Genomic DNA, 18,288 nt, shown 5'->3' with positions numbered 1-18,288 from the left:
TCTCGCCTCCTTCTCAAAACCCATTGAAAGAGAAGGTAGCTTTCTGATCCAGTAGGTTTTGAGAAGGAGAGAGGACGTGAGGAGTATGCAATTGAGATTCTCCACTTGACTTCCTCACACTGTCCTCATTAACCCCCACTTTCACTTTCTGGTTTAAGCGGTGGTTGTCTGAGAACAAACACAACAAGAACAAGCCAAACAAACTCTCAATCAGCCCAGTCAGGAAGACAGGAAGGAAGATAAAGAACATCAGTACAGATAAAACATGGTAGTAAAACCAACATTTTCCTTGTAGTCCAATGTATCATTCTGTAGAATGATAATCTATTCCAACGATTCCTTCAGGCTTTGAAAACAAAATGTTATCACACTAAAGGTCTACCATACTGTACTGTAGCACACCATGAATGACTGAAAGGGTGTGAAATGCATGAAAGAGGTAATGTATAGTGGATCGAAACACAGGCGTGTGCTCTATGACCTAGTTTAGATGGAGGACAGACTAGCTGATCTGTGGAGAAACAGAAAGAAAGAATCACCTGCGTCAGCAGCAAAGTGCTGGAATGTCCCCTATAGACAGACGATAGACAGACGAAGAAAGGCAAGGAGGATGAAAACGGAAGTGTGGTGTGTGTGTGTGTGTGACAAAAATATCCTGTCACGATTGAATATATACCTTTTTCACAACTGCTTGTGCTTCCTGATCCACAATATTCCATTACAGCAGGGGTATTCAACTGGGGGTCTGCATTTGTTTTCCTAAGATAAATAATAGCATTTTTTTTGTTGTTAATGTTTTTTATGAGTAAATCAAATCAAATTGTATTTGTCACATGCGCCGAATACAACAGGTTACACCTTACAGTGGAATGCTTACTTACAAGCCCTTAACAAACAATGCAGTTTTAAGAAAAATAAGTGTTAAAGTATTTACTATAATAAACTTAAATAAAAAAATAAAAAATAAAGATGAAAAATAACAAATAATTAAGGAGCAATAATAAAATAACAGTAGCAAGGCTATATACAGGGGGTACCAGTACAGAGTCAATGTGCAGGGGCACAGGTTAGTCGAGGTAATATGTACATTTAGGTAGAGGTAAAGTGACTATGCATGGAAAATAGCAGCTGTATAAAAATGCAGGTGTGGGGGAGAGACAATGAAAATAGTCTGGGTAGCCATTTGATTAGCAACAACAGAATAAACACATTTTTAATAACATACCTAATAACGCCTAATATTAAGAAAATTACAATCTTTGGAGTCAATTACACTCTTCAACCTATTCTATAATTATTAAAACATATATTTATAATAAATTATAATAATTATAATTTAATAATAATACATTATAATAATTATATGTTTTTTTAATTCAGATTTTTCAGGGGGTGCTACAGCACCCTTACTTCCCACAGCAGACAGGGGCAATATTGCCAATATCAGTAACATCAGTAATATAACGGTTAGCCCATAATCATATACACATAATTCATTAAGTATTTCAAACACTGAACCTGAATCTGCCAGAAGGTCAATGCACTGAAATACTGATTGGTAAGAATATGTCAGATGTACTGCTGTAATAATGAGGATGTGCTGTTTCCTGTTGATGCTTTTGATGACATTATCTGAGGCTCTCAGACAAGCAAACCCACAGCTGAATGTTGCCAGACAAAACAAGTTTGCCTAAGTACACTAGAATGAACAGAACAGTAAATGTTTTGTCCCATGATGGGCTCTTCACTGAAATAGAGTGATTCACTTGTATTTCTTTGCAGGAAGTCATCCATTTATTATTTAATGCCAATGACGTGTCCATATTTTTATGTCTCTATATAATAATAATAATAATAATAATAATAATAATATCCATCAAAGACATCACATTTTTCATTGAAAAAGTGAGATTTCAGTGAGATTCTGAAAAAACGGACCTACACTGTACTGTAGGCTACTCTATGTAAACTGGAAACCACATATCCTGAGGCTGCATTTATTGTAGCTGGGGATTTTAACAAGGCTAATCTGAAAAAAATGCTCCCTAAATTTTATCAGCATATCGAATGCGCGACCCAAGGCGGCAAAATATATATAAAGCCCTCCCCCGCTCTCCTTTCGGAAAAGCTGACCATGACTCCATTTGTTGCTCCCAGCCTATCGACAGAAACTAAAACAGGAAGCGCCCGTGCTCAGGTCTGTTCAACGCTGATGCGAACAATCGGATTCCACGCTTCAAGGTTGCTTCAATCACGTGGACATAGCGTCAGACAATAACATTGATGAATACGCTGATTCGGTGAGCGAGTTTATTAGCAAGTGCATAGGTGATGTACCCACAGCGTCTATTAAAACATTCCCCAACCAGAAACCGTGGATTGATGGCAACATTTGCGCAAAACTGAAAGCGCAAACCACTGCTTTTAATCAGGGCAAGGTAACAGGAAACATGACCGATAACAAACAGTGTAGGTATTCCCTCCACAAGACAATCAAACAATCTAAGCGTCAGTATAGAGACAAAGTAGAGCCACAATTCAACAGTTCAGACATGAGAGGTATGTGGCAGGGTCTACAGTCAATCACGGATTACAAAAGGAAAACCAGCCCCGTCGCAGACCACAATGTCTTGCTCCCAGACAAACTAAACAACTTCTTTGCTCGCATTGAGGACAACGCAGTGCCACTGACACGGCACGCTACCAAAACCCGTGGGCTCTCCTTCACTGCAGACAACGTGAGTAAAACATTTAAAAGGGTTGACCATCGCAAGGCTGCCGGCCCAGACGGCATCCCCAGCCGCACCCTCAGAGCATGCGCAGACCAGCTGGCTGGTGTATTTACGGACATATTCAATCAATCCGTATCCCAGTTTGCTGTTCCCACATACTTCAAGATGGCCACCATTGTTCCTTTTCCCAAGAAAGTGAAGGTAACTGAGCTAAATGACTATAATCATAGTCAGCACTCACTTCCATCATCATTAAGTTCTTTGAGAGACTAGTCAAGGACCATATCACCTCCACCCTACCTGACACCCTAGACCCACTCTAATTTGCTTACCACCCCAATAGGTCCACAGACGACGCAATCGCAATCACACGGCACACTAACCCGTCTGGACATGAGGAATACCTATGTGAGAATGCTGTTCATTGACTACAGCTCAGCATTTAACACCATAGTACCCTCCAAACTCGTCAGTAAGCTCGAGACTCTGGGTCTCAACCCCGCCCTGTGCAACTGGGTCCTGGACTTCCTGACGGGCCGCTCCCAGGTGGTGAGGGTAGGTAACAACATCTCCACCCCGCTGATCCTCAACACTGGGGCCCCACAAGGGTGCGTTCTCAGCCCTCTCCTGTACTCCCTGTTCACCCACGACTGCGTGGCCATGCACACCTCCAACTCAATCATCAAGTTTGCAGACAACACTACAGTGGTAGGCTTGATTACCAACAACGACGAGATGGCCTACAGGGAGGAGGTGAGGGTCCTCGGAGTGTGGTGTCAGGAAAATAACCTCACACTCAATGTCAACAAAACAAAGGAGATGATCGTGGACTTCAAGAAACAGCAGAGGGAGCAGCCCCCTATCCACATCGATGGGACAGTAGTGGAGAAGGTGGAAAGTGTTAAGTTCCTCGGCGCACACATCACGGACAAACTGAAATGGTCCACCCTCACAGACAGCGTGGTGAAGAAGGCGCAGCAGCGCCTCTTCAACCTCAGGAGGCTGAAGAAATACTGCTTGTCACCAAAAACACTCACAAACTTTTACAGAAGCACAATCGAGAGCATCCTGGCGGGCTGTATCACCGCCTGGTACAGCAACTGCTCCGCCCACAACCATAAGGCTCTCCAGAGGGTAGTGAGTGCAACGTATCACCGGGGGCAAACTACCTGCCCTCCAGGACACCTACACCACCCGATGTCACAGGAAGACCAAAAAGATCATCAAGGACAACATCCACCCAAGCCACTGCCTGTTCACCCCGCTATCATCCAGAAGGCGAGGTCAGTACAGGTGCATCAAAGCAGGGACCGAGAGACTGAAAAACAGCTTCTATCTCAAGGCCATCAGACTGTTAAACAGCCACCACTAACATTGAGTGGCTGCTGCCAACATACTGACTCATCTCCAGCCACTTTAATAATGAAAAATTGTTGTAATAAATGTATCACTAGCCACTTTAAACAATGCCACTTATTATAATGATTACATACCCTACATTCCTCATCTCATATGTATATACTTTACTCTGTACCATCTACTGCATCTGGCCTATGCCGTTTGGCCATCGCTCATTCACATATTTGTACGTACATATTCTTATTAATTCCTTTACACTTGTGTGTATAAGGTAGTTGTTGTGAAATTGTTAGGTTAGATTACTTGTTAGATAATACTGCATGGTCGGAACGAGAAGCACAAGCATTTCACTACACTCGCAATAACATCTGCTAAACATGTGTATGTGACAAATAACATTTGATTTGATTTGAATACACACCTGTCTGACCAATGCATTAAGGGCCAGTGCTGTGCTAAAACGACCAAGGGGAACAGGATAAAAAATATTGTACCTACTGCATTGTTTTCAATAAAATTTTCACTCTAGAAACTAAAGAAGCCAAAAATGGTGGATAAATAAAGATAATTCACTCGTTCAGCCATTTAGGCGGCCCGGCGAAGAGATGTGGCAGGTTGAGGGCAGACGCACGGTTCTTTTGAAAGGGATCCAAAGTTTATCAACAAATATACTACCAGGAGATGATTGAACTTTGCTGTCGGGGGTTCCCCAGGTAAATCAAATCAAATTTGTTTGGTCACATACACATGTTTAGCAGATTGCGGGTGTAACAAAATGCTTGTGTTTCTAGCTCCAACAGTGCATTAATATGGGGCGGCAGGGTAGCCTAGTGGTTAGAGCGTTGGACTAGTAACCGGAAGGTTGTGAGTTCAAACCCCCGAGCTGACAAGGTACAAATCTGTCGTTCTGCCCCTGAACAGGCAGTTAACCCACTGTTCCCAGGCCGTCATTGAAAATAAGAATTTGTTCTTAACTGACTTGCCTGGTTAAATAAAGGTAAAATAAAAAAATAAAAAATATCTAACAAGCAATATCTAACAATTTCACAACAATACACACAATACGATACACACATATCTAAAGGAATGGAATTACGAATATATAAATATTTCCACAAGCAATGTTGGAGTGGGTTAGACTAAATTACAGTAGAATATAATACAGTATATACATATGAGATGAGTAGTGCAAAAAGAACCAAGCACACCCAAATTCTCATAGACCGGGCTGTAGTAGAGCAGATTGAGAACGTCAAGTTCCTTGGTGTCCACATCACCAACAAACTAGAATAGTCAAAACATACCAAGACAGTCGTGAAAAACCTTGACAAAACCTATTCCCCCCCAGGAGACTGAAAAGATTTGGCATGGGTCCTCAGATCCTCAAAAGGTTCCACAGCTGCAACATCGAGAACATCCTGACTGATTGCATCACAGCCTGGTACAGCAATTGCTCAGCCTCCGGCTGCAAGGCACTTCAGAGGGTGGTGCGTATGGCCCAAAACATCACTGGGGCTAAGCTTCCTGCATCCAGGACCTCTACACCAGATGTCAGAGGAAGGCCCTAAAATTGTCAAAGACCCCAGCCACCCTAGTCACAGACTGTTCTCTCTGCTACCGCATGGCAAGTGGTACCAGAGCGCCAATTCTAGGACCAAAAGGCTTCTCAACAGCTTTTACCCCCAAGACATAAGACTCCTGAACAGGTAATCAAATGACTACCTGAACTATTTGTATTGTGTCCCGCCAAACCCCTATTTTACGCTGCTACTACTCTCTGTAATCTATGCATAGTCACTTTAACTATACCTACAGATGAAGTCGGAAGATTACTTAACCAAATACATTTAAACTCAGCTTTTCACAATTCCTGACATTTAATCAGAGTAAAAATTCCCTGTCTTAAGTCAGTTAGGATCACCACTTTATTTTAAGAATGTGAAATATCAGAATAATAGTAGAGAATGATTTATTTCAGCTTTTATTTATTTCATCACATTCCCAGTGTGTCACACATTTACATACCCTCAATTAGTATTTGGTAGCATTGCCTTTAAATTGTTTAACCTAGGTCAACCGTTTTGGGTAGCCTTCCACAAGCTTCCTACAATAAGTTGGGTAAATTTTGGCCCATTCGTCCTGACAGAGGTGATGTAACTGAGACAGGTTTGTAAGGCCTCCTTGCTCGCACACGCTTTTCAGTTCTGCCCACAAATTTTCAATAGCATTGAGGTCAGGGCTTTGTGATGGCCACTCCAATACCTTGACTTTGTTGTCCTTAAGCCATTTTGCCACAGCGTTGGAAGTATGCTTGGGGTCATTGTCCATTTGGAAGACCAATTTGCGACCAAGCTTGAACTTCCTGACTGATGTCTTAAGATGTTACTTTTCCTCCAAACATAACGATGGTCATTATGGCCAAACAGTTCTATTTTTGTTTCATCAGACCAGAGGATATTTCGCTAAAAAGTATGATCTTTGTCCCCATGTGCAGTTGCAAACCGTAGTCTGGCTTTTGTTTTGGGAGGTTTTGGAGCAGTGGCTTCCTCCTTGCTGAGCTGCCTTTCAGGTTGTCGATTTAGGACTTGTTTTACTGTGGGTATAGATAGTTTTGTACCTGTTTCCTCCAACATCTTCACAAGGTCCTTTGCTGTTGTTCTGGGATTGATTTGTACTTTTGCACCAAAGTACGTTCATCTCTAGGAGACAGAACGCGTCTCCTTCCTGAGCAGTATGACGGCTGCGTGGTTCCATGGTGTTTATACTTGTGTACTATTGTTTGTACAGATGAAGGTAGTACCATCAGGCGTTTCGAAATTGCTCCCAAGGATGAACCAGACTTGTGAAGGTCTACAATATTTATCTGAGGTCTTGGCTGATTTCTTTTGATTTTCCCATGATGTCAAGCAAAGAGGCAGTGAGTTTGAAGGTAGGGCTTGAAATACATCCACAGGTACACCTCCAATTGACTCAAATGATGTCAATTAGCCTATCAGAAACTTCTAAAGCCATGACATCATCTGGAATTTTCCAAAGGCACAGTCAGCAAAGTCTATGTTAACTTCTGACCCACTGGAATTGTGATACAGTGAACTATAAGTGAAATAGTCTGTCTGTAAGCAATTGTTGGAAAAATGACTTGCGTCATGCACAAAGTACTTGTCAAAACAAAGACTTGTCAAACCATGGTTTGTTAACAAGACATTTGTGGAGTGGTTGAAAAATCAAGTTTTAATGACTCCAACCTAAGTGTATGTCACAGCTTTCTTCCTGGGAAGGAGAGGTGGACCAAAACGCAGCGTGGTTATAGTTCATGGTGCTTTAATAAGAACTCAAACATGAACAAACTCGAAAACAATAAACGTGAAAACCGTACCAGTCCTAACTGGTGCATAAAACACAAAGACAGGAAACAATCACCCACAAAATACCCAAAGAATATGGCTGCCTAAATATGGTTCCCAATCAGAGATAACGAAAAACACCTGCCTCTGATTGAGGACCAATCTAAGCAACCATAGACTTACCTAGACACCTAAACTGAACACAACCCCATAAATCTACAAAAACCCCTAGACAAGACAAAACATCAATCACCCATGTCACACCCTGGCCTAACCAAAATAATAAAGAAAACAAAGATAACTAAGGCCAGGGCGTGACAGTGTATGTAAACTTCCGACTTCAACTGTACATGTACATATTGTCGCACCCTGACCTTAGAGAACCTTTTTATTTCTCTATTTGGTGAGGTCAGAGTGTGATGTGGGGTGGGCATTCTATGTTTTGTATTTCTTTGGTTTTGGCCTCGTGTGGTTCCCAATCAGAGGCAGCTGTCTATCGTTGTCTTTGATTGGGAATCATACTTAGGTAGCCTGTTTTCCCCACCTATGTTGTGGGATCTTGTTTTTTTTTTTTTTTTTTTTTTTTTAGCTCTGTGAAGCTGGCAGAACGGGACGGTCGTTATTTCTGTTGTTGTTTTTGTTTGGTGTTCTAAGTATTAAAGATCATGAACACTTACCACGCTGCACCTTGGTCTACTTCTTCAGACGATCGTCACACATATTACCTCAATTAGCTTGGGTAACCGGTCCCCGCACATGACTCTGTACCAGTACCACCTGTATATAGCCTCACTACTGTTATTTTTACTGTTTTTTGGGGGGTTGGGGGTTGTTCTTTCTCTACTTATCTATTGTTTACCTAATACCTATTTTTTTCCTTAAATTGCATTGTTGGTTAGGGCTTGTAAATAAGCATTTCACTGTAAGGTTGTATTCGGCGCACATGACAAATAAACTTTGATTTGATTAAGAATATTGGTGGAACATATAAGCAGAGTGAGCTGTACGTTGGATCGAATACAGGAGAAATTATGAATCTGTTAAAGATGATTTTGTGATGGAGTGACATTTTTGGAAAAAGTGGATAGTTATCTTTTGGCTGATCCATGTGTGGTTTCAGGGTTGGTGAAAACAAATTTGGGTGTTGTGGAATCAGTGAAGGTAACCAGAAATGGTCTTGTGATAATTGTTTGTGTTTCTGCTGGTCAGAGGGAGCAGGCAGTCCGCGTCAAGCAAATGGGGACAAGTTATGTAAATTGTTATGATTTCAAGAAAAGGGCACCATTGAAAGGAGTGATTACTGGGGTAGTGGTGAATGTGAAAGTTGACCAACTGAAAGGGAAGGTTCCTGGTATTTGTGATGCTCGTCGTTTGGTGCGATGCAGACAGGGTGGCGTGAATGGTGAAACAGAAAAGTCGTCTGTTATTTTTTGTTTTTTGCTGAATACATTACGTTGTTACAGGTGTCAAGCTTATGGGCTTGTGGCAGCTGTGTGTAGGAGGGAGATTCCTAGGTGTGGGAAGTGTGCAGAAGGGCATGAGACACAGGAATGTGTAGCATTGGGGAAAGAAGCTGTATGTGTTTATTGTAGTGGTGCCCATGTGGCTGGGGATCAGAAATGTCCGGTGTGAGAGAAGCAGGTTGAGGTTTCCAGGGTTAGAGTAGTGCAAAAGTTGTTGTGTTCTGAGGTTGTGAAGAAAGTAGAGGAAGATGGGTCAAGGTGGAGGGGTCCTGAGAGGAGTGGTGTGAGTAGTAGATCTCTACCAGTACAGAGGAATAGGCCAACAAGTGATATGTTTCAGTAAGATTGGATGTTTTTGTTGCATTTATAGCAATGGTTATCAACTGTACTGTAGAGATGGAATGTAAGTTGCAGAAAATTGAGGTTGTGGTGGCAGCTGCAGAGAAGTATTTAGGTGTAGGAGACTTGACATTTGAAGAGTTACAGAGTGTGTTGAGTGATGGTGTCAGATCCTTTCAGGCTGTAGGACTTGATAGATTTAAATAGTGGAGTATGATGGTGGGTGTTTAATGAGCTTAAGGTTAGATGTTAGGGTATTTGTTGATTTATTTTGTATTTAAAAAAATAAATACAATTTAAGCAAAGTATAAGGGAGTTTTATACTCCAGTCGAGTACGTTGCGGTAAGGAAACATTTATTGGATGCCGTTAACCATTGAAAAAGCGTTAGTTCCGGTCTACTTAACTGGGTGTGACACCAATGCAATAGTAGTTGGGTCTGGTATTATTTAGTTTATTGAACCAGGGAAAAAAACGATTGTGTGTCTCGCTTCCTCTTCCGTCTCTGTTGGAGCGCTCGTGTCAAATATTTTTTATAACTAAACCAAGATAGCCCACTGCTTGTCGTTTCCAATAGGAACAAATGAGTCATAGTGGGCAGAACAAGCAAGGATGGGGGCAGAGCCAAGCATGCATTAGCGATATCCATTTGCGCGTTCTAGTATATAGTGGCATATTTCCCGTAAGGATACTCTGTGAAGTGCGCGTGTGCAATAACTCAATTAGCCTTTGCACTCCTAAACAGCGCGATTTCTACGTTTACAAGGGGTAAGGTATAGAAAACTTAGCCCACCCTGTTCATAACCGATTTTGGGAACAGAAAACCGCATTAAGATCAAATGTTTAATCGCTGAGAAAATGTGCAGAATGTCGACCAAAATCCACCCCGCTCCCTCTTCTTCCGCTGCGCGCCATTAGGCTTCTTCTCGCTACCAGATTTGGTAGTGAGTGGAAACGCCAACCGGATGCTTCACATTTATACCTCCAGGGAAATATCTGTCTCATTGTTCTATCTTTGCTTGTGTAGTGTTGACGTGTCTCTAACGCGCTTTCTTTCTCAGCTGTAGAGCATTTCGCCGGTAGTCAGAAAGAAAACTGGAGAGACCTATTGACACATAAGGACCACACACTCAAAGATCGTAACGCTTGGGAAATCATCATGGGCAGTGAGTATCCCCCAGACTAAAGTAGTTAGCTAAAGTAAAGGACGATTTCACATAATCGGGGAACTTTTGATGAATCCGATGCAGGCTATGTCATTTTTCAATGATTGGATCTAAGGCCATTTTCATTGTAGCTAGAGCTAACTGTTAGCTAGCTGGATGACAAGTGGTCTTTGTTTCACGCATATTTTAACTCCTGTCTTCAACAGCAATGCCTGCAAGAAAATGGCTAGTTTTGTCAGTTGTCAAGAAACGGAAGTTTAAAAGAGCTAGCTAGTTAGCCAGCTAACGCGTTAGCTATCAGTGTCACTTGCTAACTAACGTTAGCTAGCTTGCTAACGTTAACTACACATATGTTAACTACTTTTTATTATGTCCAGTCAGCTAACGTTACATTGATATCATATCAACCAGTGTTACATGGTAATTGATATATCGGAGTATGATAACTGCTGCATGCTAGTTAACATGTAACGTTATCTAGATAGTATAGCTAACGTTAGCTATATTGGATGCAGACCGACACATCCAGATTAGTGATGACGACGCTTAGCTAACAGCCGGTGTTTGACACAGGTTTAAATATCTCGTATCATAAACAGTACATGTTTACTGAAACGCTAAATGTTTTACATTGGATTTCCAATTGTGTATAGAAAGATCTGTTTTCATAGTGAATTCGCTTAGTTTATAGCCAAAGATCTAACCCGCTATGCATGTACCGCTATGCCACGTCCCCCTATACATTGTTAGGTCATTCACTGGCCTTGATTTATGTTTATTGTGGCGAGTCTATTGAATAACATCCCTCCTTTTGTCTGTTTTCAGTCAAATTCCTGGAGGTAATAAAGCCATTCTGCGCAGTATTACCTGAAATCCAGAAACCTGAAAGAAAGGTACAGTATTTTACTTTATGAAGACAAGTATGTTTTACTTTCAACTGTATAAACCTCTGTTGTTCCTGCTATCATTGTTGCTTCCATGTCTCACTGTATTTGCATTGTTCAACAGATCCAGTTCAGAGAGAAGGTACTATGGACAGCCATCACTCTCTTCATTTTCCTTGTCTGCTGCCAGGTAAATATCTGATGTAATGTTCACACACACTCTTTTCTAGCATTTTAATCGAGTAGAATAAAAACTCACTCCTGAACGTCTGTCACCTATCCTCCAGATTCCCCTTTTTGGCATCATGTCCTCAGACTCTGCAGATCCCTTCTACTGGATGAGAGTCATTCTGGCCTCCAACAGAGGTGGGTTGTCACTTTTGCAATGTAGAGACAACAAGTGAATAAATTAATGTCTCTGTGAATTGATACATCAAGGGACATGGCAATGAATGAGTCAATTAGTAACTGTGTGAATTGATAGTGTTGAGTGAATGATGAATTGATCAATAGGAGTGATCATTTTATCTCTGACTTGAGTGGGTAATTGTTATTATTTCTGATTGAATGGCTGAACAACTCTATGGCTCTGCTCTCCTGTTAACCTACCCTGGGTCTCTCCTGTCCATCCAGGTACACTGATGGAGCTGGGAATCTCTCCCATAGTCACCTCCGGCCTAATCATGCAGCTCCTGGCCGGAGCTAAGATCATTGAGGTGGGAGACACCCCCAAAGACAGGGCCCTCTTCAACGGAGCACAGAAATGTAAGACCACAAGCCACACTTCTTGTTCCTAGTTTGACCTAATTCTGTCAAGTTTAAGCATTACTGTGAATGAGGCCATATAATTTCTAACCCATTGCTATCTCCTACAGTGTTTGGTATGATCATCACCATTGGTCAGGCCATCGTGTATGTGATGACTGGAATGTACGGAGACCCCTCCGATATGGGCGCTGGGATCTGTCTGCTCATCATCATCCAGGTGAGCCCTCTCCACCCCTCTGTCATATTCTTATCCCCCCTCAGATTCAGGCCTTGGTCCAATACTCCTTTCTTGCTACCTTTTCAGAGGTTATCACTATGAATCTGTAAGTGATTGGATAATTTAAAGCGAGGTTCACATCCACAAAAGGTACATTGGGGCAAAAAAGTATTTAGTCAGCCACCAATTGTGCAAGTTCTCCCACTTAAAAAGATGAGAGGTCTGTAATTTTCATCATATGTACACTTCAACTATGACGGACAAAATTAGAGAATAAAATCCAGAAAATCACATTGTAGGATTTTTTTAAATTAATTTATTTGCAAATTATGGTGGAAAATAAGTATTTGGTCACCTACAAACAAGCAAGATTTCTGGCTCTCAGACCTGTAACTTCTTTAAGAGGCTCCTCTGTCCTCCACTCGTTACCTGTATTAATGGCACCTGTTTGAACTTGTTATCAGTATAAAAGACACCTCAAATAGTCACACTCCAAATTCCACTATGGCCAAGACCAAAGAGCTGTCAAAGGACACCAGTAGCTAAATTGTAGTCCTGCACCAGGCTGGGAAGACTGAATCTGCAATAGGTAAGCAGCTTGGTTTGAATAAATCAACTGTGGGAGCAATTATTGGGAAATGGAAGACATACAAGATCACTGATAATCTCCCTCGATCTGGGGCTCCGCGCAAGATCTCACACCGTGGGGTCAAAATTATCACAAGAACGGTGAGCAAAAATCCCAGAACCACACGGGGGAACCTAGTGAATGACCTGCAAAGAGCTGGGACCAAAGTAACAAAGCCTACCATCAGTAACACACTACGCCGCCAGGGACTCAAATCATGCAGTGCCAGACGTGTCCCCTTGCTTAAGCCAGTACATGTCCAGGCCCGTCTGAAGTTTGCTAGAGATCATTTGGATGATCCAGAAGAAGATTGGGATAATGTCATATGGTCAGATGAAACCAAAATATAACTTTTTGGTAAAAACTCAACTCGTCGTGTTTGGAGGACAAAGAATGCTGAATTGCATCCAAAGAACACCATACCTACTGTGAAGCATGGGGGTGGAAACATCATGCTTTGGGGCTGTTTTTCTGCAAAGGGACCAGGACGACTGATCCGTGTAAAGGAAAGAATGAATGGGGCCATGTATCGTGAGATTTTGAGTGAAAACCTCCTTCCATCAGCAAGGGCATTGAAGATGAAACGTGGCTGGGTCTTTCAGCATGACAATGATCCCAAACACACTGCCCGGGCAACGAAGGAGTGGCTTCGTAAGAAGCATTTCAAGGTCCTGGAGTGGCCTAGCCAGTCTCCAGATCTCAACCCTATAGAACATGTTTGGAGGGAGTTGGAAGTCCGTGTTGCCCAGCAACAGCCCCAAAACATCACTGCTCTAGAGGAGATCTGCATGGAGGAATGGACCAAAATACCAGCAACAGTGTGTGAAAACCTTGTGAAGACTTACAGAAAACGTTTGACCTCTGTCATTGCCAACAAAGGGTATATAACAAAGTATTGAGATAAACTTTTGTTATTGACCAAATACTTATTTTCCACCATAATTTGCAAATACATTCATTAAGAATCCTACAATGTGATTTTCTGGATTTCTTTTCTTCTAATTTTGTCTGTCATAGTTGAAGTGTACCTATGATGAAAATTACAGGCCTCGTCTTTTTAAGTGGGAGAACTTGCACAATTGGTGGCTGACTAAATACTTTTTTGCCCCACTGTCTATTTAAAGGAAGTCAAACAGGGCTCCAGTGTGAGTGGTTTGTCTCGGTCTCTAACCCACCTGTCTCCCCCTCCAGCTGTTTGTGGCAGGTCTAATCGTGCTGCTGCTGGATGAGCTGCTGCAGAAGGGCTATGGTCTGGGCTCTGGTATTTCCCTGTTCATTGCCACCAACATCTGTGAGACAATTGTCTGGAAGGCCTTCAGCCCCACCACTGTCAACACTGGCAGAGGTAAGACACCAGAGCAGACAGCTGTGGGAGAAGGACAGCAGGTCTCACGGGCTAAACTGAGGCATTGAAACTGATGTGCCCTGTTTTGGTGTACATTTAGGACAGACTTACTAATTTCCACTATCAGAGATAACACCTGGTTAAATGCAAGTGATAATTTCACAAGACCAACTATGGCTCCTATAGATTGACTTGGCCTTGAGAAGAACCCCAGGGGTCAAGGTTAGTTTAGGTGGTCTCTAGATGTGAGGCTGATGTTTTAGTGTCTTGTGTTTAGGTACAGAGTTTGAGGGAGCCATCATTGCCCTCTTCCACCTGCTGGCCACGCGAACAGACAAAGTGCGCGCCCTGAGAGAGGCCTTCTACCGCCAGAACCTGCCAAATCTTTTGAACCTCCTCGCCACCGTTTTCGTCTTTGGTGTAGTCATATACTTCCAGGTCAGTAACTGTCTTTCTTCCTTTAAACCTGTTAAAGAATACATTTTGTTATTGTCAGAAAACAACACAATGCATGAAAATGTATTTACCTTTTTTATTAATGACCATTTAGACACTATATATTTATGATGTGGGTATGTTCTACCCTCTCTTACAATGTCTCTCTTCCACCTGTCTCTCTACAGGGCTTCAGGGTGGACCTGCCCATCAAGTCTGCCCGTTACCGTGGCCAGTACAACACTTATCCCATCAAGCTCTTCTACACCTCCAACATTCCTATCATCCTCCAGTCTGCCCTCGTGTCTAACCTGTACGTCATCTCTCAGATGCTCTCCACTCGCTTCAGTGGCAACTTCCTGGTTAACCTGCTGGGCACCTGGTCTGTAAGTACACACCATTTTAAACCATTTCTCTGAACTACCATGTCCAAACTCTAAACTTAAGGTTTGTCACATTAACAGCCCCACAGTACTCTGCACTTAAGTCACTGTTACTAGCTGGCTACCATCCAGTATTCATCCCTGCACCTTAGAGACTGCTGCCCTATGTACATAGTCATTGAACACTTGTCACTTTAATAATGTTTAAATACTGTTTTACACACTTCATGTGTGTATACACTGTATTTTATAGTCAAGACTCATCGTATATAACTACTGTTGTACACACCTTTCTATATACTGTCCATAATGTCTATACATACAGTATATATTTATATTCCAGACTCTGACATTGTTAATTCTAATATTCCTGAATTCCTTTTTATTTTGGGGATTTGCGTGTATTGTTAGGTATTACTGCACTGTTGGAGCTAGGAACATACACCTGTGATAATGTGTACACGACCAATCAAATCTGATTCGATTTGAACATATCGAGCAACACAGAATGTATAAGCTGACCAGACTTGTGTGTTTGTAGGACACATCGTCAGGCGGTCCAGCTCGTGCCTACCCAGTGGGTGGGCTCTGTTACTACTTCTCTCCCCCGGAGTCGTTTGGCTCGGTCCTAGACGACCCCATCCACGCTGCCATCTACATCTGCTTCATGCTGGGCTCCTGTGCCTTTTTCTCCAAGACCTGGATCGAGGTGTCTGGCTCTTCTGCCAAAGATGTAAGTCCTTCTACCATATGTCCTGTACATTTGTTGGACTATGTAATCATAAATTCATAATTTTGATGTAGGAATCTCCTAAAATGTCTACGGCATTTCAGGATGGCATGTTTCAGAGGACCTGTACATGTTATGTAATGTAATCCATGAGTGTGTGTTTGCTCTCCTAGGTGGCTAAGCAGCTAAAGGAGCAGCAAATGGTGATGAGGGGACACAGAGAGACCTCCATGGTTCATGAACTCAACAGGTAAACTATCTTAGTCAAAACTCTAACCTTTTAGCCATAACAATCCATGTCTTAATTTAACAGGGTTTAATATTACACTTTTCCAATCATGCTTTCTTCAGGTAATGATTGGTGCACTACTACTTGAGTTTGCCTTCTGTATCAAGCTGAAATTTTGCCTCTGTGCTTTCCAGGTACATCCCCACAGCGGCGGCCTTTGGTGGTCTCTGTATCGGCGGTCTATCTGTCATGGCGGACTTCCTGGGTGCTATTGGCTCTGGCACGGGTATCCTGCTGGCCGTCACCATCATTTACCAGTACTTTGAGATATTTGTCAAGGAGCAGAGTGAAGTGGGCAGCATGGGAGCCCTGCTCTTCTAGTCCGACACCTGGCTGCAACACCTGTGACGAAGCAACCGGCTTAATGGACATGGACATGCCCCAGATCAGACCAAGTCCTACAAAACTCTTATTATTCACATTATTTTATGTCCATTTACATTTTTTTTTATCTGCACAATGAATCTGTTCTCTCCTGTGTCATTTTCCGGATGATTTCTGGCATCTCCCCTGACATAGCCTACAGGAGGTTCAGCCCAAACAGAATGGTGTGTGTAGTGAAGTGGTGGGACTGACTACATCCTGACATTCACAACACTCTGATCAACTGCTTTGTAACAGTTTGCCTGAGACTGGTTAGCCTCCTCAGGGTCATCTGAAGTGTTTCATATCTATTAAAATGGTCTGATCCACAAGCGTTTATGAGGGGGCGGGAGTGTTGTCCCTTTTCAGACTGCGACAACGGCTCTGTAGTATACAAGCATGTATACTGCACTGGGATGAGGGAAGTCCCTCTTACTGGGCTGACGTCATACAACCAACACAGTATACATAGGAACGCTTTGGTTTTCTGCTTAAATTCCATCACCTCAATTACCTGGAGGATATAGGCATGAATGTAGTGTACCTTCACAACTGGGCTCTTTAGTATGTTTTTTTTTGAGTGGCCATCAGATTTTGACCTGATGGCCACTCATTTCACTGATTGAGTAGCAAGGGAAGGTTTGGTCAAGACTCTCTGAATATAACCATGTTTGTCCGCCAGACATGTGACTGTTTAAAGCCGCGCTCCAATAATACTGTAGGATCAGAAAGTTCAGCGTAGGGCTCTTAGAATGTGGTGCAGCTTTGTCAAGTGTTTACTTTTTATGAAAGTGTGCATTGGAAGAGTTATCAAGTGAACCACTCATAGGTCCTCTGAAACTGGGCTGAAGGGAGGTGGTGTACGTTTAGGGAGATGTAATCGTACTTATATGCCACATTCATACCTTTTTGCCCATTTTGTTGGGTGAGGAAAGATTGTTTTTGTTATTTTTTTTGTCTGCTTTGAGCATGACTGTATTAAACACTTTCACACCGTGAATTTTGGTTCTGTGTATATACACCAAGCATTGAGTTCATCTACAGTGTAAAATAACAGGGGGTTTTTTATATGTAAAAATGCTGTTCTGAACAAATGTATTCTGGGAAGAAAAAAAATAATTCTCAATAAAAACTCATTTTGGGGAAAGTTTTTGTTTTTTCTTTGAGTGAAGACTGTAGAGATTTTCTTCTTCTCTGTTGAAAGTTTGTTTCTAGCCATTCTGTACCTTTCAGCTCATGTTGCTGGCCTAATGTACATTTTGTCACGAGTCCTATTTAATATGCACTTGGGGGGGATCACAACCACATCACATTACATCTTCTGACAACTTATTTAATCTAATCATATAAGTCCACAACAGATGTGAATCTGGTCAATGGGAAATATACACACTCAGAGATAGTTATGTTGTTCTACTTTCCTTAGTTATATCACAAATTAGAAATGAATTTGACATGATTGTTAAGTACCCATGGACCCTTCCAACTGTTTGGATTACGGAAATATTGTTTAATTATTAAACTTTGGTGTTACTGTACTGCAACGTCTCTATTAAAGGGATTTAACTTACATTTCTGAAAGAGTGTGAGAGAGAGTTTTCCTCCAGGTATTTACGACCGTCATAAAACTGGTGGGAGGGGGGGAATCTGGAGCCTATGATCCTCACCTAAAAGGGCAAGTCATGACAATAGCCATCACTAGCCAGCTTCTAACCGGTTACTCAACCCTGCACCTTAGAGGCTGCTGCCCTGTATACATAGACATGGAATCACTAGTCACTTTAATGTTTATGTACTGTTTTACTCATTTCATTTATACCTTTATCTAACTAGGCAAGTCAGTT

At 42.0% G+C, this 18,288-nt stretch overlaps 1 protein-coding gene across 1 annotated transcript; it reads left to right on the top strand.

The window, feature by feature from the left end:
- The first annotated feature begins 10,321 nt into the window (after positions 1 to 10,321).
- LOC110528150 (protein transport protein Sec61 subunit alpha) lies at positions 10,322 to 17,591 on the top strand. The gene is made up of 12 exons (XM_090241360.1): positions 10,322 to 10,402; positions 11,228 to 11,295; positions 11,411 to 11,476; positions 11,574 to 11,652; positions 11,920 to 12,051; positions 12,162 to 12,271; positions 14,091 to 14,244; positions 14,522 to 14,682; positions 14,868 to 15,065; positions 15,604 to 15,795; positions 15,966 to 16,042; positions 16,216 to 17,591. The coding sequence occupies exons 1-12, from the start codon at positions 10,396 to 10,398 to the stop codon at positions 16,400 to 16,402; spliced, it is 1,431 nt and encodes a 476-aa protein (XP_090097486.1). The 5' UTR covers positions 10,322 to 10,395; the 3' UTR covers positions 16,403 to 17,591.
- Positions 17,592 to 18,288: the final 697 nt, after the last annotated feature.

Source organism: Oncorhynchus mykiss, chromosome 7 (genome assembly GCF_057628025.1).
Source record: "Oncorhynchus mykiss isolate SJ-2025 chromosome 7, ASM5762802v1, whole genome shotgun sequence".
Taxonomy (NCBI): Eukaryota; Metazoa; Chordata; class Actinopteri; order Salmoniformes; family Salmonidae; genus Oncorhynchus; species Oncorhynchus mykiss.
Note: the sequence above shows the minus strand (reverse complement) of the source record. Positions and strands in the feature narration are given on the sequence as shown.